The sequence below is a fragment of the Epinephelus moara genome, chromosome 13 (assembly GCF_006386435.1).
Source record: "Epinephelus moara isolate mb chromosome 13, YSFRI_EMoa_1.0, whole genome shotgun sequence".
Taxonomy (NCBI): Eukaryota; Metazoa; Chordata; class Actinopteri; order Perciformes; family Serranidae; genus Epinephelus; species Epinephelus moara.
In genome coordinates this window covers 22,544,741-22,570,377 of record NC_065518.1, presented here as the reverse complement: position 1 = coordinate 22,570,377, position 25,637 = coordinate 22,544,741, and the positions used below count along the sequence as shown (strand labels likewise).

Genomic DNA, 25,637 nt, shown 5'->3' with positions numbered 1-25,637 from the left:
CTTATATCTTGGTGGCTCGGTGATGCAGTGGTTAGCACTGTTGCCTCACAGCAAGAGGGTTCTGGGTTTGAACCCTCTGTCTGGCTTGGGCCTTTCTGTGTGAAGTTTGCAATGTTCTCCCTGTGTCAGCGTGGGTTTTCTCTGGGTACTCCGGCTTCCTCCCACAGTCCAAAGACATGCAGGTCAACTGGTGACATTAAATTGCCCATCATTGTAAATGTGAGTGTGAATGGTTGTCTGTCTCTATGAGTCAGACCTGTGATAGTCTGGCGACTTGTCCAGGGTGTACCCCACTTTTTGCCCAATGTCAGCTGGGATTGGCTCAAGCTCCCTGTGACCCTTGAGAGGATAAGCAGTTACAGAAAATGGGTAGATGGATGGAGATGCTTGTGTTCATCAGAGCTACCCATGAAGAAGTTTATTCAGTCAGACATGCAGTCAGCCCTGAGTCAGGCGGTAACCAGAGTTGATGTCCTGTCCAGAACTACTCACATCAGTCTGTCTTCATACTGGTCTACTTTTTGCAGACAACCTAGCTTCACTTATTCCAATGTTGCTGCAGGCTCGTCTTCCTTGTGTCTCCTCTCCTGACCCCTTGTCATTCAGGAGATTACTTTACAGACAGTCTCCCTTTAGTAATCCTTTACAAACCTTTCTTTCTGTGTGCGTCACCCATTAGGTCCTGTAGCGCCCTGTAGGATCTGTGACCGAGACATATCACCGCTTTCTCTGTCCCCAGCAGTGTGGAGGACACACTGCCGTCTATGTAGGACGTGTTAGTTCCATGTTTAAACAGAGACCATTTAATTCTACCAGGACACTTTTCACTTCTGAAGACACCACAGCTCCGACGCCTGAGGCTGGAGTCTGGTGTGTCAGCCACTGTGCTGACGTCACTCAGTTACACATGCTCTCTGCATCCACTGGGCTCCATTATGTGGCTGCATGCAGGCCAGCGTGGTGCTGGAGGACAAAGAAAACGACCTCAAGACGTCCTAGAAGAGAGGACACTGTACTTATCAAGGTGACTGAGTTCAGAGTGTGAAATTAAAATGATCTGATAAAGTCTCCATTGTGAGCTGCGGGGTGTTTCAGGTCAGAGATACACAGTGCAGCACTGTATCAGAGAACAATACTGAACTGTAAATGTGTGCCCCGCTGAGATTATCAGAAGTCATGTTTGCTGATCCACATTTTTGATTTTCCACTCGCTGCTGGAAAGTGGAGCAGAACACAATATATACTTTAGTCCCCACAGAATACATCAGCTGCAGAGGGCTTTTCAAGTACATTTGGGCTGTGGCTAACTCACTCATATAAACCACATTACTGAAGCGGAGGCCTGTCATTCATGAAAGCTGGTTTAATCTAATAATCAAGTTACCGCACTGTAAAAGAAAACTAACTTTTAATTATTGGTGCTCTGTTTCAAATGTTTAATTTGGGGAACAAATTAAATGAAAGAACAAACTGTATTTTAGCTTACTATGTAATCATTTTTCATTTCCTTACTGACTTTTCAGCAAAGTTAATTGGTTTTCTTGGAATATTAATTTTAATTTAGTATCTTTTGGAGCTGCTTCACTAACATTCATTGTACATGCAGTGCAAAAAGATACTGTACATATGGGCAAGTACGTCCTTGTTTGTAATACAAGTGCCCCTGCTCACTATTATAAGACCACACACAAAGCGCAGGACTCACAAAATACTATTTATTGTTGGACACTAGATGAGACAGCGGTATATGGCCAGGGGATTCACAGGGAGTGAATGGTCAGTGGTCTGTACTGGCAAATACAGACCTCAGTATTTGTTGTATTCTAACACGAGTGAGACTGATGAATCATCGACCCCATATGCAGGTCACCATCACTATCAACATCTGAATGAATCAACAGGTACATGAGAAGCTTCTTTCTACTCTGATTTCTAAAATGAACTGAAAGCAGTGTCCAAAGCAAACTGCTTTTTCACCACGCCGGATTCATTATGGAGAAACTGAGAAAGACAAAGAAAATATAAAAGCAAACCAGATATTCCATACACTTAAACACAGATACAGAAATGTTTAACAGTAAATGGCATTCTCAGTCTGTTGATGCAAACAGGAGTGTTTTCAATAAATGATTGTTGCACATTTTTTAGACTTAATTAACAAAGACTGCTATGGTTCTTTAAAAAAAAATCATCCAAAATAACTGAAAACACCTTCAAATTAAAATATCCTTGAAATAAAATTATGCATATTAAAGGGTCTGTTGAGTGGGTCTGTTAAACTAGTGGTTTTCAAACTTTTTGTGTTCAAGACACACCAAAGGACAAGCCAAAATCTGTGCACAAAAGCTTCTATAACATGTGTCATCACTCTTATAACGACATAAGACAATAAAAATAATAACAAATAAGACAGGTAGCTTTCATGATACCCGTCTTCACTGGTTCTTTGTTGTAATTTGCTCCGTACAATAAAACTATCCATTGTCCAACTCACGGCCTTCTCCTTTTAAATGTTATCATCCCTCACACTGGCTGCCAATCAGGGCTTTGTGTGGATGTGGATGTGTCACACACTTATAATTCCCATAATTGTATGGTGACAAATAGGTTTCCTGTGAAGGTTTTCTAAATTAAGTGAAATTACATTTTTTAGCTAGAGTTTGCCTCTTTATTAGGAAATGGGCGCACACAACATACTGATACAGTCAATTAAAAATTCATTCATAACTTTTTGTATAGGCCCAGTCAAATATTGCAATAATAATGTGTGGTTATCACAAAATCTCATGGCACACCTGGATTGGCATCGCAGCACATCATCTGAGAACCACTGTGTTAGACTAAGTTTAAGAAAAAATAATCTGGTATTCTTAATAGCACCCATAAATTAGTGACTTACAAAGTCTTTGCTGATACTTTATATTCATTTACATTTTCAATCTGCAAAAGTAGCAAAACCAGCAACCCTCCTCCACCCCATTTTCCTCCAGTCTTCATCACATTCAGTGCCTAATCCTGCTCTGCATCCCATCATCCTCATCTTCCACCACCATTATCTAGACTCCTTCGGGGGAAATATTCTTCAGTTAAACATAGCATCTCTACACCCTAAATATACACATCAAGATATGGTCTAATCACCAGTGAACTTTTCACCAGTCATATCATTCACTCTAAATGAAAAACATTTAACTGTTTTACCTCTCCCACTGCACGCTCCCCAGAGCCTAATGAGAGGGGTATCTTCTCTTTATAAAAACTTACAGAAAACATTAGTGGTTTAATCTCTTTTACAAGAACATATATAGCTGATTTTAAAAAAGGAATTTAGATTCAGTCTAAAGCATTTTTTCTTTTCAAACAAACAGGTAAATAGATTAGAAATCTTGTAGTGTATTATACTGTAAATAATAACATGTATTACAGACTTACTTTGTTTCTACCCTTCGTTTTTTAAGTCTCCTCTTATCACTAAGTTTACACATTTTTTCATTTCCGTGTCCCCCCCCCACCCCCCGGTTCCGGTTTTGATGCTTTCCTGGAAAGCTCTTTGCAAATTCTACCGTAAGGTATCATCATTGTGATTGCTTGAATGTCTGTTGTGACGAAAACATGCTGTAGTAAAGGGCCCTGCCTTGTGTCTACCTCACCCTGTCCTTCCTCTTTAGTTTTCCAGAACTTCATGGGAAACACATCATCTGCTCACACTACAATGACTCACAATTTTACATGAGTCAGAAATGACCAACTTCCTCTCTGCTGTTGCCAAGATTCCTGGAGTTTGTTTCGTATTTATTTTTTACCGTTATGGAAAAGCTAAGAAACAGGGCCTGTTAAATGTGTGTCCCAAAGATCTTACTTAGATACTTCATGACTTCTTCAGCTCTATTCACAAATGTATTATTAGAATAGAAGACTTTAAGACAACTTTGTTATTTAGCAGTTGTAAACACATCAAGTATTTATTACAATACTTTTTACAGAGAAAAATAAATAAAATATACAACATTCTCTTATATTACAGGTTACCCAAAGCTGACAGCCTTCCCAAGCTGAACAGAAGCTGTCTCGTGCTTAAAGTCCAGGTAAAGTAAAATCAGAGATTTGTCTCTAAATACATTACACGTGAGAAAATAATTGCTGAAAACATGTGAAAAGATTGTGAACTATAGAATACTGAACTGTGGAGTTTACAGTAAAAAAAAAAAAAAAAAAAAAAAAAAAAGTGGCTTCTTCCTGAATGACGGGTGTTCTTGCATTATTGGGTGCTCGCAAAAACTCTGCCCATGAGATCAGCTTGTGACTGCACTCTAGTTTCCTGCCCATGGTAACTTGAACTCCTGGCGAGGAGCAGGGACATCGAGCATCAGGTCTCATCATGTGACTCTAAGTATATTGGCTTGGCCTGCTTCCTCAGTCGCTGCTGTGCTCGCAACTTCCTGCCTTTCTGAGTTGCCAGTCCCATTGGTGGTAGGTACGTCTATGGGAACAGCGAGGGAACAAAATAACTAACATTTCTCAATGACTCAATGACTCACACAGATGGGAAAATGATCTCATTTGTCTAATAAACTGTTGTTACTTACAGCCCGTGGATATGGGTTCTTGTAATGTAGACCTGTAAAAAAAAATGATAGTGACAGTCACTCTTTCAAAGCCAGAAAGCTTCCTATCCTGCAGTCCTGCTTTTTCCTGCAGAGAGCAGCTTATTCCCTCAGTATATTAATGATTTCTGGATGATTTAATTCATAATTTCATCACTTTTACCTGATTACAAAGGCAGGATGTAAACGTTTGTTAAATCATAGCACCTGTAATCTAAAAGAGGGAGGGCTGAACATAATATTAATCTTGCCTCTTTGCCCACAACTGAACTTATCTCTTGTATTGTATATCAAAACTAAAAACAAATCATTAAACAGCATGAGCATTATATTTGTTTGTTATTCGTGTCAGTCATTACAGCCGGTTTCTGTATCACTTATCTGAAGATGATATAAACCCTGCTCATGCTGTTGGTTGTCAGACATTCAGAACAATGTTTACTCCCTTGCTTACTCATGCCGAAACACTTAAGACCTTCAGCTGAACTTACACAGTCACTCCGTGACAAATACTTCATCTAGGTGTGTTATATTAGCTGCATATTACCCACTATAAATGGTAAGCAAATATAAGACTGACATCAAAATATTATAAGTGGAGTGTTTAAGTGGTTTATAAAGTCAGCACTTGACAGAAAACATGAAAGCACAGAGTAGTATGTCTGTTTCTGTGGTCCTGACCTGAGTAGGATAACATTCAGTTGAAACTTATGTGAGGAAATGTGTAGCATCTCTCCACTCTCACCTATTTCTATCCTTGCTTCACATTCTTCTATACACTTCTTTATTGATTCTTGATCTGTGAGCTGTGGAGAAGCACACAGAAGGAAAGATTAGTCATACAAAATGCCATCTAACTACGGCTTTTTTCATTTCTGTGAGCAGCGTACTGTTGTTCACACCTGCTGGTTCTGTCTGAACAGAGTGCAGGCCTCCTGAAGTATGTACTTTCTCTCCACCTCTGTGTCACTTGCAACTCCACTCTGTGCTTGCCAGCTTCGGGCGATGCGAAACACCCGCATGTAGAGTGACAACACCGTCCTGCGAGTCGAGGTCGTCATCTGGGCTCACACAGCAGTTATCTGAACAGTAAAGAAGTAATGGCATTACATATCCTGTTACTGCTTTCTCTGTAAATAAAGCAAAATAATGAGTTTGTTAGGTAGCTCTGGGGCAAAAATTTTCAGCTGACCCCCTCTCAATCTTCCACCTCCTGCTTTCTGTACATTGTATTTGTTTCCTGATGCCTCTATGTTGTACACACAGCAGACTAAATGTAGCTGCAACATTATTTGCCCAGACACCAAGAAACAAACCAGTACTAAGCTGGAATACTACCAAAGTCACCGGCATTTTCAATGTCTCTGTAAGTTTCTGATAATTTAAGTTTAAAAAAACTATTTAAATGTAAATGCGTCCTGTGGGAAAAATGCCTTCAACAACAAAAAAATTACAACTGTCTTAAATAAAGAGCCACAAGAATAGATACTGCAAGAACTGAGGCATGGATGTTAGGGCTGTCCTGGGCAGCAGTTTTGGGCTTTGAAACTTTAGAGATGAGGATATAAATCAGATTTTTAGCAACATTAGTTTTCAGTCAATGCATGTGACAATTAGCTACTGTTAGCATGCAGGTTGCAGTATCTTTAGACTTAATAGCAAGAAAAAAAGAACACTTTGCAAGACGGCTAGGCTGATACTTTTATATAGTTTTCATGTGATTTGCCAAGCTTGTGATATGCTAGTTTCCTTTGGCAAATCTAACACTCAACTTTTTGGGGGTTCGAATACTGATTTGGACTTGATTACCATAGCAATGATCTAAGCTTCGAAGCATGTAGGCCAGCCCTAATGGATGCATCACTGAACGAGCCTACCAGGCACAGACCCAGGGGCCCAATGTGTCAGGGTCCCCCTTGGCCTTCACCTACAAAATGTTACTCAAATTAACAAGTACCGACTAGGAAGTGACTCAAAATGAACCCAAGGACACATAAAGACCCCACAGAGATGCAAAGGAACCACAAAAAAATACAAAAATGACTACAAAAAGGGGCAAAACAACCATAAGGAGACACAAGATTTCAAGATGGTGGCGCGCACAATCACATAATAACTGTTGTTTTTACTGTTTTTTATTGCTCTTACTATTTATCATATACTTTAAAAATATAGATATGAATGTGTGTATGTGATTGTGAGAATGATGCGATGAGGGAGTGTGTTGGTGAATAAGTGATTGTGTGTTGGTGCATGTGTAAACATTTATATGCTGCTAACTGTATTGCTCTAACAAAGTTTAGTTGTATAACATACAATGATAATAAAGGATCTATCTATCTATCTATCTATCTATCTAAAATGACTACTAAGAGACACAAAATGACCAAGAAAGACACAAAATGCACAATAAGGACCCAAAGCTATCACAAAGTCTTTCTTGTCCCTGTATGGGTGGTGGGGCTTTTTGCATATCTGTGCCCTGGAGCCTATTGATTATAATCCGTCCATGTTTAAAAGTCTGGGGCCCCGGGACAGTCCCTCACTTTGGTGGGTTTCTCATCCAGCCCAGACTGTTCCTATTAATAAACACTAGATGTCACTAAAACCACCACAGAGCTGCTTTCCAAACACAGCTTGTTACATGACTTACTGTTACGTATTTCTATTTTAACATGTGTTGGGATTAAACCAAATGTTAAGCGTAATACCATTAGCGCATTTGCATTAATACTTGTTTACCAAACAGAAAACATGATGCAATACTCTGTCATCACCTGTCAACATGAGGCTAGCTATCCTTGAGCATCCTATTGACAGCGCTTATCAGACGTCTGCTGTCAAAGACGGGAGATTAAAGTAAAAGCGACACTAATGCTGTTCTCACTGACTTACATTAGTGTTATCGTTCGTTATGTTTTACAGTTCATTTAATATTACGAGCCTTGACCTACCGGCTGAGTCTGGAGAAGACGCTAGCTCTATGGCTCCACAGTAGCTTACCAGGACAGCAGAAACACATTTGTCGCAGGGTGATGACGTAGCCGAGAGCTGGTTCCTCAATGGGAAGGCTGTAAAGAAAAAAATGAAAAGCCATAAAAATAAACGAGTGCCTCTACTTTTCACCTCACATAAAGTTCGGGATGTTTTACCATTTTAAAGTAGTAGCATACCATATTCAATTCCGTGTCTGTAGACCTAGTTTGGGCCATTTCAGATGAGTTACAAAGAGGTTTTGACATATTTTCCAGCGCTCGATAATATTCTGTCAAGGCTCTCTTTAATATGTCACCAACAAAACACGTGCTTCAGTAATTAATTTCGTTGTAAATTATCCATCTGGGTGTAATGAAATATCCCCAGGCGCATGGCTGTGTTAAAATTAAAAGATGTATCTTATCGTTGCCATCGGTGATGAGGATCAGCTGTTGGCTGCTTGTAGGCAGGGAGGAAGTGACAATGTAGCTACACTCAATGAGTAGAAGGGGGAAGGCACAAAGAAATTTGCTGCTTTAGTCAGAGATGGTGCTTTAACTCACTCCAAAGAGCGAACATAATTCAGATGGATTCAAAAGCACATCCCGGTCAATAGCTTGTTACTTATTCATCTCGAAAAGCGGAGTTGAATTCTATTTTGATGTGGAAGTTTTTTGTCAGCTGCCTGCTAGTTAGCTAGCAATCTGACTTTAACGCGACGAGTTTGCCTCAGTTCCTTTCTGGTCGTATACGCTACCTTGGCCAACTTACTAACTACTTAATTTGTACTGGATTTCCTGGAGAAATGAACACCCAATTCCACACGACAGAGTTTCCCAGAAAGGTAAGTTTATTTACGGTTTCAATTGTGGTATGTCTCGGTGTCCTAATCGAGAGACCTAGCTTAGCCGATGGCTAACTTATGTCCACCGAGCTGATGCTAGCTAGCTATGGCGACGTCGTCAGGGCCAGGCAGTTTTGATGTAAATGGCCCGGTGGCGGTGATGTCTCGTCAGTTGATAACTGCTTCACAACAAGTACCATCTAAATTAATGAATACACGAATCTACTAGGTGTAAGTGGCTGTCAAAACACAGTTAACATGATATTTTTGAGTGTTGTGCCTGCGCTGTTAAGCTCACTTGATCCTGTTTGTGCTCGCCACTTCCCAGCGAACATAACTTGGTAACATAACGTTAATGCTAGCTAACGTTAGTTAAGGTCAGCTATCTAACTTTAACCGAGGCTGTGCTTTGATAGCAGTGCTACAAATACAAGTACACTAGCTCAACTTTGTTGCCCCTCACAGTTTTAGAGCTAACAATCTATAAAGCTAAGTTAAACTAATGGCTAGACACTGAAGTGGTTGGCTAGCATAGCATACCTAGCTTGATGATAATTAAAAATTCTAATGCATAAGTAGGCCACCAGACGTCCATCAGATGTTAGTTAGGTGAAGTTGGCCTGAATGGGACACTGAGACATATGCCTCGACATGCCCATGTTCATGATCAGTGCAGGCGATTTGCTCTTAAGCTGAATACATTTTCATTATTGATAATTAAACCAATAATCATGGCTCGGCAAGATCAGTAACCACCACACAGTCAAAGTAAAAGTTGGTATCAGAAGTTATGGATTTTACAACAGACTTAATGAGTTGTAACAGATTTAGGACAAAGCCTGGTTGTGCCTTGTGAGAGGTCTCTCACTTACAAAAAGTGCCCCTTTTAAGTTGACACTCATTATTACATTTTAAGTGCCGATGCTTTATAACCATCTTTGTAGTTATAAACCAGTAACTGAATAATCCTGCAGTGAGGCAAACTGTTTTGTTGTGCTCAGATTACATATTCATAGCATGTTGACAAAAATAGTCCTGCAGGTTTGGGAATGATGAGCTATCACTTTCTGCTTATGATGACAAGATAATGTGTCTTTTCAGCATTGCGGATGTCAAGGTCACAATGATGGAGCAGAGTAGAGAGGCACTTTGATCTGTGGCTGATGCCATCAGAGGGATTGTCTGTAAGTAATTCACTGAGCAGGTACCTTTTATAAGTTGCGTTTGATGTGTGTAGATTTTACAGCAGAATGATTGATTGCATTGAGGTACACATGAAATCGGACCACTTTGGGAAAATTGCTTGGGTAGAAAAGAGATAATGCTTCTACATATCGTTAGTTTGAGTACTCCAAACGGTTCACATGTAATTGAGTCAGTAAGAAGATTTCCATTATCATTACTTGCTCCCTGCATGCTCTGCAAATTATGCTTTTATTCTCAAGTGGAGCTGGGCATTATATTGATATTATATTGATAGTGTGACATGAAACTTGACATTGTCTTAGGTTTTTGATATCTTCATATTATAAGTGTTTTTTTCCATATTGTAAAGGCTGCGTTACAGTAAAGTGTTGTCATTTTTTGAACTTACCAGACTGTTCTAGCTGTTCTATTATTTACCTTTACCCACCTAGTCATCATATCCACATGACTGATGATTATTTATCAAAGATGTCATGTGAAAGCACCAATAGTCAACCCTAGAATATTGTCACAATATTGATAATGAGATATTTGTTACAAAATATAGTGATATTCATTTTTCTCCATTTTGCCCAGCCCTAACCTGAAGTTATTTTATCACAACCTTAGTTACTGTGGCAACACATTAGGTCCTACAGCAATATCATTCTTCAGTGTGACATTATTCTCCTTATCTTTTCCACGCATATGTGCACTTTTAAAAGCCTGTAGCCTAATAAACCAGGGAAAGGGGTATACATGACAACATAATCATGTGTATAAAAACCTCTCTACTTTGATTTTTTTTGCTGCCAAACGTTGGGATAATCTCATTTAAGTCCATGTAAATATAATGAGGAGAAAGAAATATTTTGCAGTTTTCATTCCAAACCATAGTAGCTCCACAGTCTTGGTGCACAGTTTCTATTTAGTGAGTACATCATCTCTGTGATTGAATTTTTTTCATGTGCTGCCATTGTAATATATAATAATGTATATAAATCATGTATATAATGTAGTAAGGTAGCCACACTGTATGCACTGCCTATTGTAGAACCTGGTAAAACTCACTTTCTGAAACAGGCATTGTCTGATACTGTTGCCACTCCTGATACTAAGCAAAGATAAACATGTAATTTATGTGTATTGATACATAGGATTATCATGAAATCAAATACAATAAAGCCAATAAGTTACACAATAAAGTTACACAAATTAAGGCATTTTAATTGCCTACAAATGGCTGAAACTTTGGTGACAAAAAGTGAAAACCGAGGGCAGGTTTTGTAGTGGCTCCACAAAACCAATTCTACCTCAGTGGGGTTCTGTGGTTACCTGTGATGTTTTTTTCTTGTTTCCTTTGAAGAGGTTTCAATAGTAACACGCACTGTGCACACATTATATGTATACATATTGACTGTTTTCTCTGGTCGTCACTTTTTAGGGTTTTTAAGTCTGGCAGTGGATCGTGGCAGATTTGGCACAGGTAGTGTAACTTCTTGACCTTCAATGTTCAAAAATTCCTTTACTTGAATTTCCTTGAAATTTCCTTCTACAAATAACCACAAAAATGTGGAACTTGACCTTTTGATTGTGAGCAAGACTGACTCAGTCTGGAGCTGCAGTCTGTGACAGTTAACATTTTTGAATTGTTCTTCGCCTCAGGCCTGAGGGTATGTTGAGACGTCTAGCAGGACCAGAGAAGAGGCGTCTAGGTGGTTCGGACGGGGACTGAAGGTGAGGAGGAAAGACAGACGAGGGACCAGGGAGGAAGACATGGGTCAGTGTGTCACCAAGTGTAAGAATCCAACGTCCTCACTCGGCAGTAAGAGTGGAGACAAGGAGAGCGGCTCCAAGTCCCACCACAAGAAAGGAGGCAGCGGTGGGGGCCACAAAGACGAGCCCAGCGCCCCGTGTAGCAAAACCACCAGCGAGCTGTCGAATGGCACCAAGGCCTTGGAGGTTACAGTGGAGACACCCGTCATCCCCGCAGCGATGGGAGAACCGCGCAAGGACGAGAATCTGGATGGAGATGGGCTGTCGTTGCTGCGCATTGAGGAGCTGTTCTGCTGCTACAAGGATGAACAGGAAGATGCCATCCTGGAGGAGGGCATGGAGATGTTTTGCAATGACCTGTGTGTGGACCCAGCAGAGTTTCGGGTGCTTGTTCTTGCCTGGAAGTTTCAAGCAGCCACCATGTGCAAATTTACAAGGTAAGGTGGAGTTTTGGGGAATGGGGCGTGTTGTTGTGACTGGTATCTGTTTATCAAGACAAACTAGCATAACTACTACACTGTAATCACTTATAGGTGAGAACTGAACATTTTGATGCAGCCCAGAGGGTTAAAACGCTTTGTTTAACTAGTGCCGGCCCTGATTTATTTAGCAAACGATGCTGTTTACAAGTATACATAAATATACATATAATAATATTTTAATGTTTATTTATATCTGTATTCATTTTGGTGTTAAATTGGGCAATCCTCAATGTGTCCTGGTGCCTAGTGGTTAAGAAGAATAACTTAATTAATCCCCTGGGGGAAATTCTTTTTTCCCACTCCTTGTTATTTTACACACACACACACACACACACACACACACACAGTGCCCATAGACATGCAGTTCTTTGGAAACGTGCTTCATGGAACTGGTTTCTCACTTCACTGTAATATGCTATCAACTCCGTTGCCCCAACACAGCCTGATCTGTGTCTGAGCTTTTATTTATTTTAACCTATTCACTACATGCACAGCAGCTACAAAACACAACAGGAAAACATTGACCGCATAACAGTATGCACTAATTTTAATCTATTCGCTATTTAACACATCTCTGAAGTAGATTGGCTTTACTCATTTTGATGTAGTCAGTGTAGTGTGTTTTAAACACAGGCTACTGGTTCACCTCCACATCACCAGCACAATGTCCAGTTGCAAATCAGGGAAAATTTCACACCTATTCTGACAAGGCATTTTATCCCAGGCTGCTGGTGTCTGTACTGGAAAAAAAATGGGTACATGTATAAAACCTTAAGAAATGCAGAGAAACTTGGATGACTTTAGAACTGGCCAGTAATGGTGCACACTTAAGCACTTGTAAATAAGCGACAAATGACCCATGGCGTGCATTGAGCATGAACTGCCGTGCCTGCAGTTTGAATTGAGACTTTATTTTCTGCATCTCTCCATTAATTGCTATCTAATAAAGACATAAAATGCCCAAAATAGTAAGAAAAAAGCCAATGTTAAAAAAAATCCCCTACTTAACAGATTGGATGTTAAAAAAAAACAGAAACCATTTTTGTATTTTTTCTGATACTGATAGCACATTTATCAGATGATACAGCTAACCAAATTATTGTGCACCGCTAATAACTAGCTTGATGCCTGATGATTAAACTTCTAGCCTCAGAGGAGACTTCCCCTCCCTGCACTGTTTGATTTTCTAGTCTTCACTCTTTCACTGTGCATCCATCCATCTCACACTCCGTTTTCAGCAGCTCAACCAGATACAGGCATGCACACACATACACAAACAGATTCCCACTGACAGGTAGGGGGGCACACAGGAAATGGACTCCCACTGCAGTTAGTGTTGGAGATGAATAGGGCTGCCTGCTGGCTGGGTCACTTGTCACTGCCCCCAACACCCCCCGCCCCCCTGATTTTCTTACTCAGCACTTTTCTATCCAGAGGCTTTGGACAACACAACACTCTGGTTACCAACATGTTTCATTGTCAACCGATGCTTACAGAAGCTGTTTATATTACGTTTGACTTTGAAAGCCTATATTGTTGAAGGGCTCAGATAACAAAGTAAATCTGCTTGATGTGAGATAATGTTTTTTCAGTGTTGCATTTTTTAAATGTATTCCTTGACTGCAAAGGGGATGGCCTCCTTCACTGCTGTTTTAGTGTTGTTATAGACACGTGGCCCTTTGTTTGCATTAGATGACTTCTAAATGTTTTATTGTAGCTCTGTAATTTAAGCTGCTAGTTGTGTTGCCTCCCAGTCAAAGTCAGAGGTCAGAATTTCCCAGTTGAAACTTCTAATCCTCAAGCATTCCAGGTGCACGATGCCAAACGTTAACAAAAACGTGGTAGACTGACAAACTGGTGTTTCTTTTGCAAGTGTGATAATAAGTGATCTATGTAATTAAAAAGATAGCTGTTAAAATGAAAATGAGTGACATAAATGCTTTACTCTTTAACTGTTTTCTCATCTAGCTACATACTTGGTAAGTCAGTAAGGCTCCTGTCAGACAGAGCATGCCTTAGCAGCCTCTGAATGCCTCGAGTTGAAAAAAACTTAAACTCCATGCTGAAAAGTGCCTGACACTGTTGATGTTTTTCTCCATTGTCCAGTCAGATGAAATGAGAGGCGGGCCTTCTCAGGTGGAGATGACAGCAAGTGGTAGCGTACAGCATTTGCTCACTTTTATCGACGCCTTTGTAGGCAAGCTGCGAGCTTCCCTGAACAAATTATAACCTCAACTCCTTTGTAATGTCATACCAACTGTAATGAGGCTAGAAAATTCACAGTAGATTGTCAATCTGTCTCAAACTCATCCTAAAATAAGCCTTGAACTGACCATCATGTGGGCAAAGCTCCTGGACAAGCTGGTGCTTCCTGCTTCCTGAGAGTCTCAAATACCCACACAGATCTCCGTTTCCCTGTATCCAGTCCCCAAGTGCCCTTCGCCTGCCCATTTTTATGCAGATTTTAAGACTAAGATCTTTGAATTTACTTCACAGCAAAACAGTAGTTAAACTAAGGACAGTTGATTTTAGTGGTTGTGTCACAACAACAAAAAAAGATGCAAAAAGTGCTTATCGCAACAGGCTTCAACAAAACACTTATATATTGGCAGCATATATTGACTTAAAATTACATGTTTTACAATATGGGAGAGTGTATTATTTTGATTAAATACAGGCAAATATACTTAATGTTGCCTTTTAGTTGATGGTTTACCATTTACACTGTGCACTTCCATGGGTGCTGCCATTGCTGTGTGATGTCAGACAACGGCTTCTTCATGAAGTCAGGGTAGATAGGTTTGCCCTGAGTTTACAAGGAGGAAAACCGTGGCATTCTGTTGTACTTTTTCTAGTAGGAGGTCAGAAATTTTTGAGCTCCAAGCTGTCTGGAACGCAGCGTTAACTTTGGTGATTTTTTTTGTTAGAAAGTATGTTTTTTTGTTTCTCGGCCTCATCATCCTCAGTGGAATGGTCCACTGACAAGCTGATGTTTGGTCCTGTTTTCTTTGTGTCACCAGGAAGGAGTTTGTTGAAGGCTGCAAGGCCATCCAGGCAGACAGCCTCGAGGGTATCTGCTCACGTTTCCCTGCCATGCTGCTGGACGCCCAAGGTGAGGAGAACTTCAAGGACCTCTACCGCTTCACCTTCCAGTTTGGCCTGGATGCTGAGGAAGGCCAGCGCTCACTGCAGCGCGAAATCGCCATCGCCCTGTGGCGCCTGGTGTTCACCCAGGACTCGCCTGCCATCCTCGATCATTGGCTGGAATTCCTAGCAGAGAACCCCTCAAGTATTCGGGGCATCTCAAGGGACACGTGGAACATGTTCCTCAACTTCACCCAGGCTATCGGGCCCGACCTGAGCAACTACAGCGAGGACGAGGCCTGGCCCAGCCTCTTTGACACCTTTGTGGAGTGGGAGTTGGAGCGCAGGAAAAAAGAGGAGGAACAGGCACTGATGGCGAAGGAGGAAGAGGGGACGTGTACTGAGACAGAGTGTTCTCCCACCACAGATAGACTTGAAACAGAGGGAAGCCGCGGCTCACAGACGTGGGGGGGCCACTGACCAGGAATCAAGAAATATTTGTAAGGGAGAGAAGGATGTGATCTACATCTGAACTGTACATCTGTGAATCATTGGATGAATATTAGTATTATCATTACAGCTGTTCATTTTGCTCTCCTTTTCTGTTGGGGTGGGATTCCTGCTTTGCACCCTCATTTTTTTGGTTTTCGAAAGGGCTCTATGAACTGTTATGTTTTAAGCACTTCTATTTAAGTTATTGTTTTACTTTTTTTCCCTGCTCCCATGTGTGTTTTTAGTAATTGGACATGTGGTCCATTTTAACCCCCACCTACCTACCATAGCCCAGCAGAGTTAGATCAGTAAAAGCTTGGTTTTAAAAAACAGGCAACAGAAAGCCATAACCTTTTCCCACAATTATCATATAGACAGTTCATTTTGACCTGGTAACACTGCTGATGTTTTGTGTAAGGAAATAGTTATTAATAAAGAAGAAGGGAAATTTGGCAACATGTCCACAAAAAATTTCTTATCATCAAAACATGAGATTTACAATAAGGGTCAGTGAAATCATCTTGATCGGACTAATCTAGTTAGGTCGTATGCTTTTATCTTGCAGTGCTGGGAGGATGAATCAGTTGCACTTGTGTTGCCCTCACAACTGTGGGCCTGCAATTTACACGGCAAACAGTAACGGATTACAATTCTGTCACAAGGGCATTTTGTTTTTTAAAGATAATACAAAGTTGTAATATCCATTTTAAAACCCCCAAGTTGGTTTCCATGGTAACATACCCACCCTCTCTTCTGTGTTGAGTGTTTTTGAGTGCTGCTAGTGCAGTGAGCGGCTTAGCTTGTTTAAGCAGCTGGCTGTGCTTCCCTTTTTGACACCGAGCATCCACCTATCATTTTGATGTCCACCTATTTTCAAGAAGCAGTTAAGTGTGTACAACACAATGATGCTGGCTTTCTTTCTCAAGATGCCTCGTTGATCTCATTTTAGGAAGTCTGTGACACAACAAATCGGCTACATCAAGGTCTTGGTCATTTCTCAATCAGCGATGCCTAAACCTGCGTTACATTCAGGACCGTTACACTGGGCGCTTCATAAAGCTTATATTGTTTACCTGCAGGGTTTTTAAGAGTCTTCACATCCTTGAACTGCTATCAAAAAAAAAAATGTGTGCGCACTTCACAAATAATGTCGAGTGCTGCTGGTGATGGTTGTAATGGATTGCACAAGAACCAATGGCATGCTTAGTCGCTATACTTGCAACGCTTTGCAGAGAGATTGATGTCAACCACATTTTTTTCTCCCATTTTTTTTTCTCCAAGCTGTAGATTGATCTTAAGTATAGCCCAGGGTGTTTTTGGGATGAGTGAATGAGCGTTAACTAGACTGGCTAATCAAGAGTCTGTGGTATGGGTCCAGTGTGGTAAGAGGGTGGCCATAACCTGATCTGTTTGGTTTACATCTATAATGATTTTATTTCAGACCCCCTTTTTTCCTTTTTTTTTATATAAAATGTATTGATTTATAATAAATAAAAACAGTGTTGAACTTTTGACTGTTGACCATGGACATGTGTGTGGTTTTACTTTAAGGATCTCCCTAATGCCTTTCTGTTCTAATGCAATGCTGATGCAGGGTGACATACTTGCATACCATAGTCTTAAGAGCTCCAGCAGTGTGGTTTTTGTAGCCTAGGGTTTTGTGGAGGCTTGTCTGGATGTGAGAGCAGCAGCAGGCAGAGAGAGGACAGGTTGGGGGCGTGTCTGACACTGATGCGGCTCTCACCATTGGTGGACAGCTGGTTACCAACCAACACTACACACTGGGCACATGAGAAAACACAGAGAAGCCCGTTAGTTTCAAAGCTAATGGCTAACAAAGTACCTTTTCACGGGGACTGTAAGTAGCTTTGTAGTATTTACTAGAAGTAGAGTAAAGTATGAACGATAATAAGAGAGCAAAAGCTTGTTTTGTGTCAGTGAATGTTAACCAAATAGATGCTAATGCTAACTAGCTAGCTTGTGTTTGTTGTTAGCGTCGATGCTAACTGAGTTGTTGGGCTGCTAGCTAACGTTTTTGTGCCGCTAACCGCAGGACAAGAGTTAACCGTTAACCCGTCATGGTAATGTTAAGTGGCAATAAAACGTTACCTCGCCGTGTTTTGTTAACACAGTCAGAAGTATCTACCGTGTTAATGCCTTATAAATCAATATAGTTGGCAAACGTTAACACATCTGTCAACTCCTCGCGCGGGTAGTCAGATTAACGTAACGTTATCTTTGGCGAAATCCCGGTTATGATAACACGGGTAACGTTTGGCTTGGAAACAGCGGATATTATGTTTGTGTCCAGCTGAATCGTACACAGGGTGGGGCGACATTTTCAACCAACTGCATTCAGTGTAATTTAGGTTTCATGTCACAGGTAACCTTGGGGTTCTCATCTGTGTTCCCCCTCCTGCAGCTGTAATCAAACACAACCCAGATTTCAATGGTGTTTGTGGAGAATCATCGGCCCTCTCCTAAATATGGGATAGGGTTATGTGATCAGCATCATCTGCAGCCACACAATGGATAACGAGGTAAGATCGTTTTATGTAACGGCACATCTGCTCTGTCAGATTCAACTTCACATCATCTGTCATTTTAACTCGACATGAGACACAGTGAAGAAGCTGTTCAGTTTTCATGGCATTGATCGCAAAGATGCATGTCATATTTTACAGCCTCTCTGTTTCTCTGTGCTGTCACTAACAAGTACTCTCTGTTCTTCCTTCAATTCTCTTGGCTTCTCCTCTGCTCCTGACATTGACAGATGCTTAGTTGACTTGTAGAGATTAAGTAAGGGCTTTGTGATTTCTCTGCTTGTCTTGCATGATGATTTGAAATAAATGAATGGCATGAGCTTTAGGTGACCGTGTTATGCAGACAATTGATGCTCCTTCCAAGACACGTTATCTTTATCATTTGCCACTAGGGGAGGGTCAGGGCCAGCATTTTAGTACTAAAGCAGGCAGATACATGATGTTTTAATGAGGAGAATTTAATTTAAATTGAGTCCACCGATGTCTGAACAAAATTCATATTGTGTGGATTGGAGACCCCTCTGCTGGACCCTCACTTTGGGATAGAAGTTCATGTGATAGATGTATTTTTTCAAATAAATAATCCTGTCAAACAAGGATTTGAATGTACAGTTGTTCATGGCATTGTAAGTGACAGTGCACACCATAGATTTGTGACATGTCATGTCAGTGTTAGTTTCTTTGAAAGGGCTCTGCTCAATGTATTATGCATGGACACATTATTGCGAGATGTAATAGTTCATGTTCCAGTCACTCTCTAACCACTGTTGTGCTCACACCTAGTGAGAACAGGGCAGCACCACCCTTTGAAGATGAGTATGAATTTGACATGGCATGGATTCATAAAAGTGTTGGAGTTACTCCACAGGGATCTCGGCCCATGCTGAGTCAGTAGTTTCCCCTCAGTGTGTGCATATTTTCAGCGGTGCCAGGCCCTTTTGCTTTGATCACTATTCACCACCTCATCTCAAAATTGAAAGTCTGCATGCCTGTGGAAAAAAAGAGACAGTTCACCCCAAAACCAAAAATACATATTTTTCATCTCACCTGTTGTATTATTTACCAATCTAGACTGTTTTGAGTTATCGGCTGTAGAGTTGTCTGCCCTCTCTCAAATACAATACAACTAGATTTAACAGAAATTTGATTTGTACAGCACTATGGTCAACTCCAGATGTTTTTAAATGTGCTATATAAATAAAAATTGATTTGATTTGATTTAGATTGATTTAGATGGCACTCCCAAGCCAAAAAGTACATTTGAATAGCTCAACAGCAGTGTCTCTTTCCAGAAATCATGACCTGGTTACGCGTGATAATCCACAGACCTTGTTGTGAGCAGTTTCATGTAAGAACTATCTTCCTTCCACTAAACTACACCCGCCAAGTGTATCACCGTGCAAAAGGAATTCTACTTGCATCTAGTTATATTATATAAAAGAGAAGTCAGACATCTCTACCGCCATCTCCAACACTCCGCAACTCATCCTAAAGGAATCTAGATTGATAAATATCACTACAGGTGAAGGGAAAAATATGTATTTTTGATTGTGGGGTGAGCTGTCCCTTTAACTAGATATTGCCATGATCCCAAAATCATTATCATCGTAGCATGTCCACACACAAACTCTGTCTTTTTCAGTTAGCACTGAAATCATCATGAGACAAATGGTGTATTATTCAGCAGAGTTAGTGTGAAAAATATTAGACTGTTTACAGATGGATGCACCTGGACCTCACCAATGTTAAGGTCTGCAACGGTGTTAAAGTGATAGTCAGTTCTTATTCAGGGCCCACAATAAATATTTTTGACGCATCATTTGTAACCTCAGGACTGACACTGACTGAATGTGTTTTGGTTGTAGCACCACCCTTGTACTATAAGATGATTGAATGGGCACATTTGGCACTGAAGACCCAACTAGAGCTGCAACAATTTACTGATTAATCAATGATTCAAATTGCCAACTATTTTGATAATTGAGTAATTATTTTAGTAATTTTTTAAGCAAAATGCTAAACATTTGCTGGTTTCACGCTTCTTAAATGTGACAATTTGATGCTTTTCTTTGTCATACATGATAATAAACTCAATAGCTTGGGATTTTTGGGCTGTTGATCGGACAAAACATACTTTTTATGACGTCACCTTGGGCTCTGGAAAATTACACAGGATATTTTTCGCTTTTTTTTCTGACATTTTATTGACTGAACAATTAACCGAGAAAACAATGGGCAAAAATAATCATTAGTTACTGCACTAGACCCTACCATATTGCAAACAGAAATGTTTTGTCTATTTACCATGTGCGGAAGACATTGTGACACACTGCATGTGCTGTATTGATGCTTTGTTTACTCAAGACTGAAGGAGCAAGTTGTTTGCCTAAATTTTGTGATGTACAGAATAAAGTGGATAATTATCGTAGTCCGTGATTGTGAGTACTTGTGCAACAATAAGGTGTATAGTGACAGTCTGTGTCCCTCAAATAGCTGATGTTGGCTTTTCTGACTCTGCATCGTGTGCATGTGTGTGTGTGTGTGTGTCGGGGGGGTTTCTTTAAGGAGAGAGAGACGTGCCAAGGAGAGAAGCTGGCCTCTACTGTGGACGACACTCTGGATGAATATTTAATCGCCCTCCAGCACAAAAACAGGTGAAGTGTGAGCACAGGCTGCTGGGGAGAGATAGGATTAGATTTCACAGAGGTGATACACAACCCCTCCACGACTTTCAGTGCTGCCTAATAGGAGCAGTGATTGGTTCCTTGCTTTGAGATACACTAAATTAGTGTGTGAAATGTTGAAGAGTGGAGGTCAGAAGAGCTTGAAAATGTGTCCTGAATCTTGCTCTTAGCCATCTCAACCAGTTGATACACTACAGTACAAGATTTTTATGCACAATTGTAGAGGTAGTCACCAGTTTTCTTTGCTTCTCAGGATCCTAAAGCGCCTTAAAGTCAAAGACCCCAGGGAGATTGAGTTGGAAAAGCTTGAGCAAGGTTTTTCCATTTATCTTAACGGAGCCAATGCTGAAGCCAATAGGAAGCAGCCCAAGAGGTCCAGCCACAAGTGTGTTGCCTCCCCACCTGCTTGGAGGCCTGCACGTACAGCAGGTATGCTGCTGCCGGACAAAAATAAACCTACAGACACTCAGAAGCAAAAAGTCTTATGTAAGACCTCATTATTTTTTTACCTCTGTTGTGCAGGGAGTAAAACATTGTTCTCGAGTATTCAGTCATTCGTACACTGAACGGAAGGCGCCACCTCATACTCCTAATACACATATTTTTTGTTGCTTCTGTCATCTTCAGACCATATGGAGCACAAGCTAATAGCCACCACTCCTCAGCTGGTAGTTTGCATGGTATGATCTCATGCCCAGTCCCAGTGAATAAATGATAGTGACAGTTGTAGCTGGCAGCCAGTTTTCCGTTCTTCCCTTTATGTGTTGTGGACCATCTGCGTATGTGACTGTGTGTTCCTTCTCCTCTGAGGCAATAGTCTGCTGCAAGCTGCTCATGTTCCTTTCTGTGCTGTTAATCAGCGGCAGATGTCTGTCGAAGCGCCCACCAGTTTACCGAAGATAATCTAGAGCAAACCTACAGGAAGAGGAGCCACACTGCCCCAGGAAAGGTCCAGAGGAAAGAATGGGTCAAGGTAGAGGCTTCTTAATATATTAATCTTTGATTGTGGTGCATCAAAAATAAACATTTTCCTGTGATATTGCACATATTAAAAATGTCCTCTTATGTCATGTGTGCAGGATTCTGTCAGAATTCGAACAGAGGAAGGAACAAGTTTGTACATCTCCCCAGAAAAGCGCTACTCTGAGGATTTTGAGCCCTATGAAAGCATAGACATGGAGGTAGAGTGAAGACATGACAATGCCTACTAAGCCTGTGTGTCTGTGTGTGTGGGTGTGGGTGTTTTTTTAGGGGAGGGGCTATGTGTCAGATGCAGCTGTCTGCACTACTTAGCATCTCTCCATCTCTGCCATTTCCCCCTTAATCCAATCACCATGTTTCATACAGAGCTCCAGTCCGCACTCGCCTCATAGTCCCTGCTCCCCAAGGGCCACCTGCAAGGTGTCGCGCTCCTTCAGCTCTAGGCATGAGAGCCAAGGAAGCCAAGCAAATCAGGAGCACAATGAGAAGGTCCTTCTCAACCTTGAAGAAGTGAAGGTGAGCAGAAAAAGAAATATGCACACTGTCTTGTTTCATCTTGTCAAGATGGCATGAGATGCAGTGAATCATCTGAATTTGTTTCGTGCTCCTGGGTGTTAATTTATGATGGTTTTTCAGTGGTCGTCACACAAATCAAGGCAGTGCTTAAACTGTCAGCGTGCATGTGTGTGTGTCTGTGCCTGTGAGTCCTTACACTGATGACCGCGTGCATGGATGCATACATAAACGCTGACCTTTGTAAACCAGGTTCTGCGTCGCAGCCTGGAGGTTAGCATGCGGCGAAGCAGCCGCGACTCAGCGGGGGAGGAGTCGGACGAGGAGTGGGTGGAGGAGCAGATCGAGAGGGAGGAGAGCACTGAGAGTCTGGATGAACTGGGGCTGCCTCTCTCGTCCTCCAAGTCCTCCTCCAACCCTCGGCCCAGCGGCTCCCATAGCCATTTCGACTCAACAAACCTCATTGTCCTGGACTTTGGACCCTCACCTAAAGGTAGGCTTTCAACATCCACTTTCATATGTAAATTTGATATTGATTTTTAGGGTGAGTCTTAATTGCCCAGAGTGGTTTCATATCCCTATCTGCTTCATCAGCATTGACCTGTACACATGGGGAGAATAGGCAGCTACATTAGCTGTCTGTGCACAGCTCAAGTGTTGTGTTAGCCAGCCAGCAACCCTGTTATACCTTTAAACTCACAATATCTTCCTAATGTGTGTTCCAGGTCGTAAGATTGAACGCTCTCTGTCTGCAAAAAGGAAAGAAAACACTGACGCCTTTATACCTACCAAGCCTATGTTGGTGAAAAGCAAAACATTAGATAGACCACCTTCCAAAGACAGCTGCTATAGTCAGAGTAAGTCTTTCAACATTTTTAAATCAGTTCATGATTAACAAGCTTTGAAATTTAAAGTATCCAAATCGCAAATTTTCCATTTTGGAATGACTCCCTTTTTAGAGCCCTTTTAAAAAATGTGTCTCTGGGGGTGAGGGAGGGGATGGGGCTCACGTTGATACTCAGTATGCTGTTGTTGTTTTTATGTTCACCCATTGGTGGTTGCTGATTGTTGTTCACTCTTGTGAAATAAAAACATGAGGAGAAAACATTTCTGCGGATAGATCTGTTAGATAGCATTGTGCATGGCTGCTGTTTAAAAGATTTGTGCTTCTTGCTTCAGGGCCAAGGAGTCAGGTGGGGAGGCCTCTGTCAGCAGCCAGGAAGGCTTCTTTTGAGGAGCGAGACCCGGAGGAGATGGCATGCCGTGTGCGCCAGGCCATCCAGAGAGAGAACGACCCGCTGCAGAGTCCTGAGCTCTTTAGCCGAAACACGGTCAGTCTGCCTCACACTGTACACATCCTACCTCTACTCTACTTAGGCCACCTTTTCTTTTACTGTTAAGAGTTGTTTCATGCGTCCCCACAGGCCATAGCCATGACGAGAGGCATTATGTTTTCGGATTGTCTGTCTGCCTGTCCGTCCGTCTATCCATCTGCCCTACTCTTGTGAATGCGATATTTCAAGAACGCCTTAAGGGAATTTCTTCAAATTTGGCACAAACGTTCATTTGCATTTATTTATAAACGGATTACATTTTAGTGGTCAAAGGTCAAGGTCAGTATGACCTCCCATCCGTTTTATTCTCATAAACGCAATATCTGAGGGAGAGCTTTGAGGGAGTCTCTCAGATTTGGTACAAATGTCCACTTGGACTCAACAATAAACTGAATAGAATTTGATGGTCAAAGATCGAAGGTCAAGGTCACTGTGACCTTACGAAACATGAATAACTCGAATTAATGCGCTAATTATGACAAAATTTCACACACTAATAGAATATAAAAATGAAATAATGACGTTATATATCCAAAAGGACAAAGGTTAGCTTCACTGTGACATCATAATGTTATGCAAAAACACTTTAATTCAACGTCATAACTCAGGGATGGAAGAGGTCAGATATTGGTCACTCTAATCTTGGGTACCCACCTTGAGGGGGAGATGTGTGTGAAGCATTTATGTTTCCACAGACATGGATATGAACTCTTGAGTGCAACGTGAGTGGTTCACGGAGGCATACAATGGCGAGGCTGTAATTCTAGTTATGCTGATCTAGACTATCAACACTATTATGAGCTGATATTTTTCATTGTGAACATGTACTGCATGTGATTTTAATACAGTGATAGCTCTTCTGGGTTTTGCTTACATGTAAACTTTGCCCTTAAAGCTTATGTACCTCTGACTCTTCTATCTTGCTTCCTCTTCATCCAGGGCAGGGGACACCAGGTGATGAATGGCTTAGTGCGCCACAACAGCCACGACAAGGATGAGAACGGTGTCACTGTGGCCATGCAAAGAATCACGCTTATGGGCCCTGGGTATGCTCACAGAATATGGCACCTAGATACACAGATACTTTGTACACATTATGAGGGATATAAGGACACAGAGTACTCATGGTAATCATGTACATCCTTTAGTGTTAGAACAAACATTATGGTGTTCTGTAGAAACTAATACAAATAGAAATTTATGGTGTGTACACCCTCTGACCTTGAGGAGTTATTTATTGGCATAGACACCACAGCGCTCAGCCATTCCTCACCATTAATATGAAGGACAGGCATCTTAGCCTAAGCAGCAGTGCTGAGGATGTCATCCTTCTGTTCAGGCAACAACACAAACTGCTGAAAGCCTTGGAGAAACTTGAAGCAGGACCCAGCTACAACATTCCTCAAAGTGTCAAAACAGACTACAGCAAACAGCCGGTGAGTCAGTCACACTGTCTCGCAGTTCAGAATGAATAATCCCAACGCTGCTGGGTGTGATAGAGACATAAGTGTACCGAAGCGCTTGCGAAATGTTCTGTGCTTTCATTGCAGAGAAGGCTGTCCTCGGCAGAGGTCACCCCTGCATTGTATGTTACCATGGAGATCCTGTCAAACTGGGGGAACGCTTTGCAGGTCGGGCTGACTGAGTTGCAGTTCTTCTGCCTTAGAAACAAGAAGCTGTACGTGTCTCCTCATGACCTGGACATCAGGAACGCTGACTACCCCGGGAATCTGGGGGCACTTGTCAACGGAAAGGTGAAGGTGAGGCTCTGGTCATTTTTTTAATCGTTATCACAGCTGCAAATTACCTTTGGATGGAATTAAAAGTACAGTCAACCCTTTTCCACAGCAGACGTCTTTACTTTTCATAGCAAGAGAAGCACACACATTATTTATGGCTTTGTTCTATTTTATTGTCCCAGTAAGCAGTGACAGTAAAAAGCATGCAAAGTATCAAGGCTCTGAAGCTTGAATACCTAAGCCCCCCTCCACTTTAAAATGTGTTTTACTAATGTATGTCTCTTAAAGGGGCAATAAGCGAAATCGTTCACCACTAGGTTCGCTGTTGTGCACTGCCTGTAGAGCAAAACAAAGTGTGGCATGAGCCACTCCTCCCTCTGCCTCTGCTCTCCAACACCCC

General features: G+C 41.4%; 3 protein-coding genes and 1 long non-coding RNA gene across 9 annotated transcripts in view; 3 read left to right on the top strand and 1 right to left on the bottom strand.

Moving 5' to 3' along the window:
- LOC126399344 (uncharacterized) overlaps positions 1-4,158 on the top strand; it is a 63,089-nt gene extending 58,931 nt beyond the window's left edge. The window contains exon 4 of the long non-coding RNA XR_007570886.1: positions 4,025-4,158. This is a non-coding gene — a long non-coding RNA (uncharacterized LOC126399344). The remainder of the gene's footprint in view (positions 1-4,024) is intronic.
- lyrm1 (LYR motif containing 1) lies at positions 3,554-7,917 on the bottom strand. 2 transcript variants are annotated; one of them, XM_050059194.1, is made up of 6 exons: positions 7,778-7,917; positions 7,559-7,675; positions 5,507-5,686; positions 5,350-5,410; positions 4,587-4,618; positions 3,556-4,480 (listed from the first exon to the last, which is right to left on the bottom strand). In XM_050059194.1, exons 3-6 carry the CDS (start codon positions 5,663-5,665, stop codon positions 4,367-4,369), a joined length of 366 nt encoding a protein of 121 aa, XP_049915151.1. In that variant the 5' UTR covers positions 5,666-5,686; positions 7,559-7,675; positions 7,778-7,917; the 3' UTR covers positions 3,556-4,366. The 2 variants fall into 2 exon arrangements, with proteins under 2 accessions (XP_049915152.1, XP_049915151.1); XM_050059195.1 differs by lacking the exons at positions 7,559-7,675; positions 7,778-7,917 and adding an exon at positions 7,382-7,538 and having other exon boundaries at positions 3,554-4,480.
- Positions 7,918-8,086: 169 nt separating this feature from the next.
- On the top strand, positions 8,087-16,969 carry dcun1d3 (defective in cullin neddylation 1 domain containing 3). 2 transcript variants are annotated; one of them, XM_050059188.1, is made up of 5 exons: positions 8,087-8,424; positions 9,526-9,608; positions 11,054-11,095; positions 11,275-11,822; positions 14,888-16,969. In XM_050059188.1, exons 4-5 carry the CDS (start codon positions 11,386-11,388, stop codon positions 15,429-15,431), a joined length of 981 nt encoding a protein of 326 aa, XP_049915145.1. In that variant the 5' UTR covers positions 8,087-8,424; positions 9,526-9,608; positions 11,054-11,095; positions 11,275-11,385; the 3' UTR covers positions 15,432-16,969. The 2 variants fall into 2 exon arrangements, with proteins under 2 accessions (XP_049915145.1, XP_049915147.1); XM_050059190.1 differs by lacking the exon at positions 9,526-9,608.
- A 219-nt stretch (positions 16,970-17,188) lies between these two features.
- LOC126399355 (katanin-interacting protein) overlaps positions 17,189-25,637 on the top strand; it is a 25,940-nt gene continuing 17,491 nt past the window's right edge. For 2 of the 4 annotated variants that reach the window (XM_050059216.1, XM_050059218.1), the window contains exons 1-13: positions 17,201-17,301; positions 17,866-17,983; positions 20,552-20,640; positions 20,924-21,099; positions 21,531-21,643; positions 21,750-21,851; positions 22,018-22,167; positions 22,417-22,657; positions 22,890-23,021; positions 23,344-23,495; positions 24,438-24,544; positions 24,838-24,934; positions 25,049-25,258. In XM_050059216.1, coding sequence (XP_049915173.1) covers positions 17,972-17,983; positions 20,552-20,640; positions 20,924-21,099; positions 21,531-21,643; positions 21,750-21,851; positions 22,018-22,167; positions 22,417-22,657; positions 22,890-23,021; positions 23,344-23,495; positions 24,438-24,544; positions 24,838-24,934; positions 25,049-25,258 — 1,581 coding nt within the window. In that variant the 5' untranslated portion in view covers positions 17,201-17,301; positions 17,866-17,971. Of the gene's footprint in view, positions 17,302-17,826; positions 17,984-20,551; positions 20,641-20,923; positions 21,100-21,530; positions 21,644-21,749; positions 21,852-22,017; positions 22,168-22,416; positions 22,658-22,889; positions 23,022-23,343; positions 23,496-24,437; positions 24,545-24,837; positions 24,935-25,048; positions 25,259-25,637 lie in introns of all 4 variants that reach the window. The other 2 variants (XM_050059217.1, XM_050059219.1) reach the window with 2 other exon arrangements.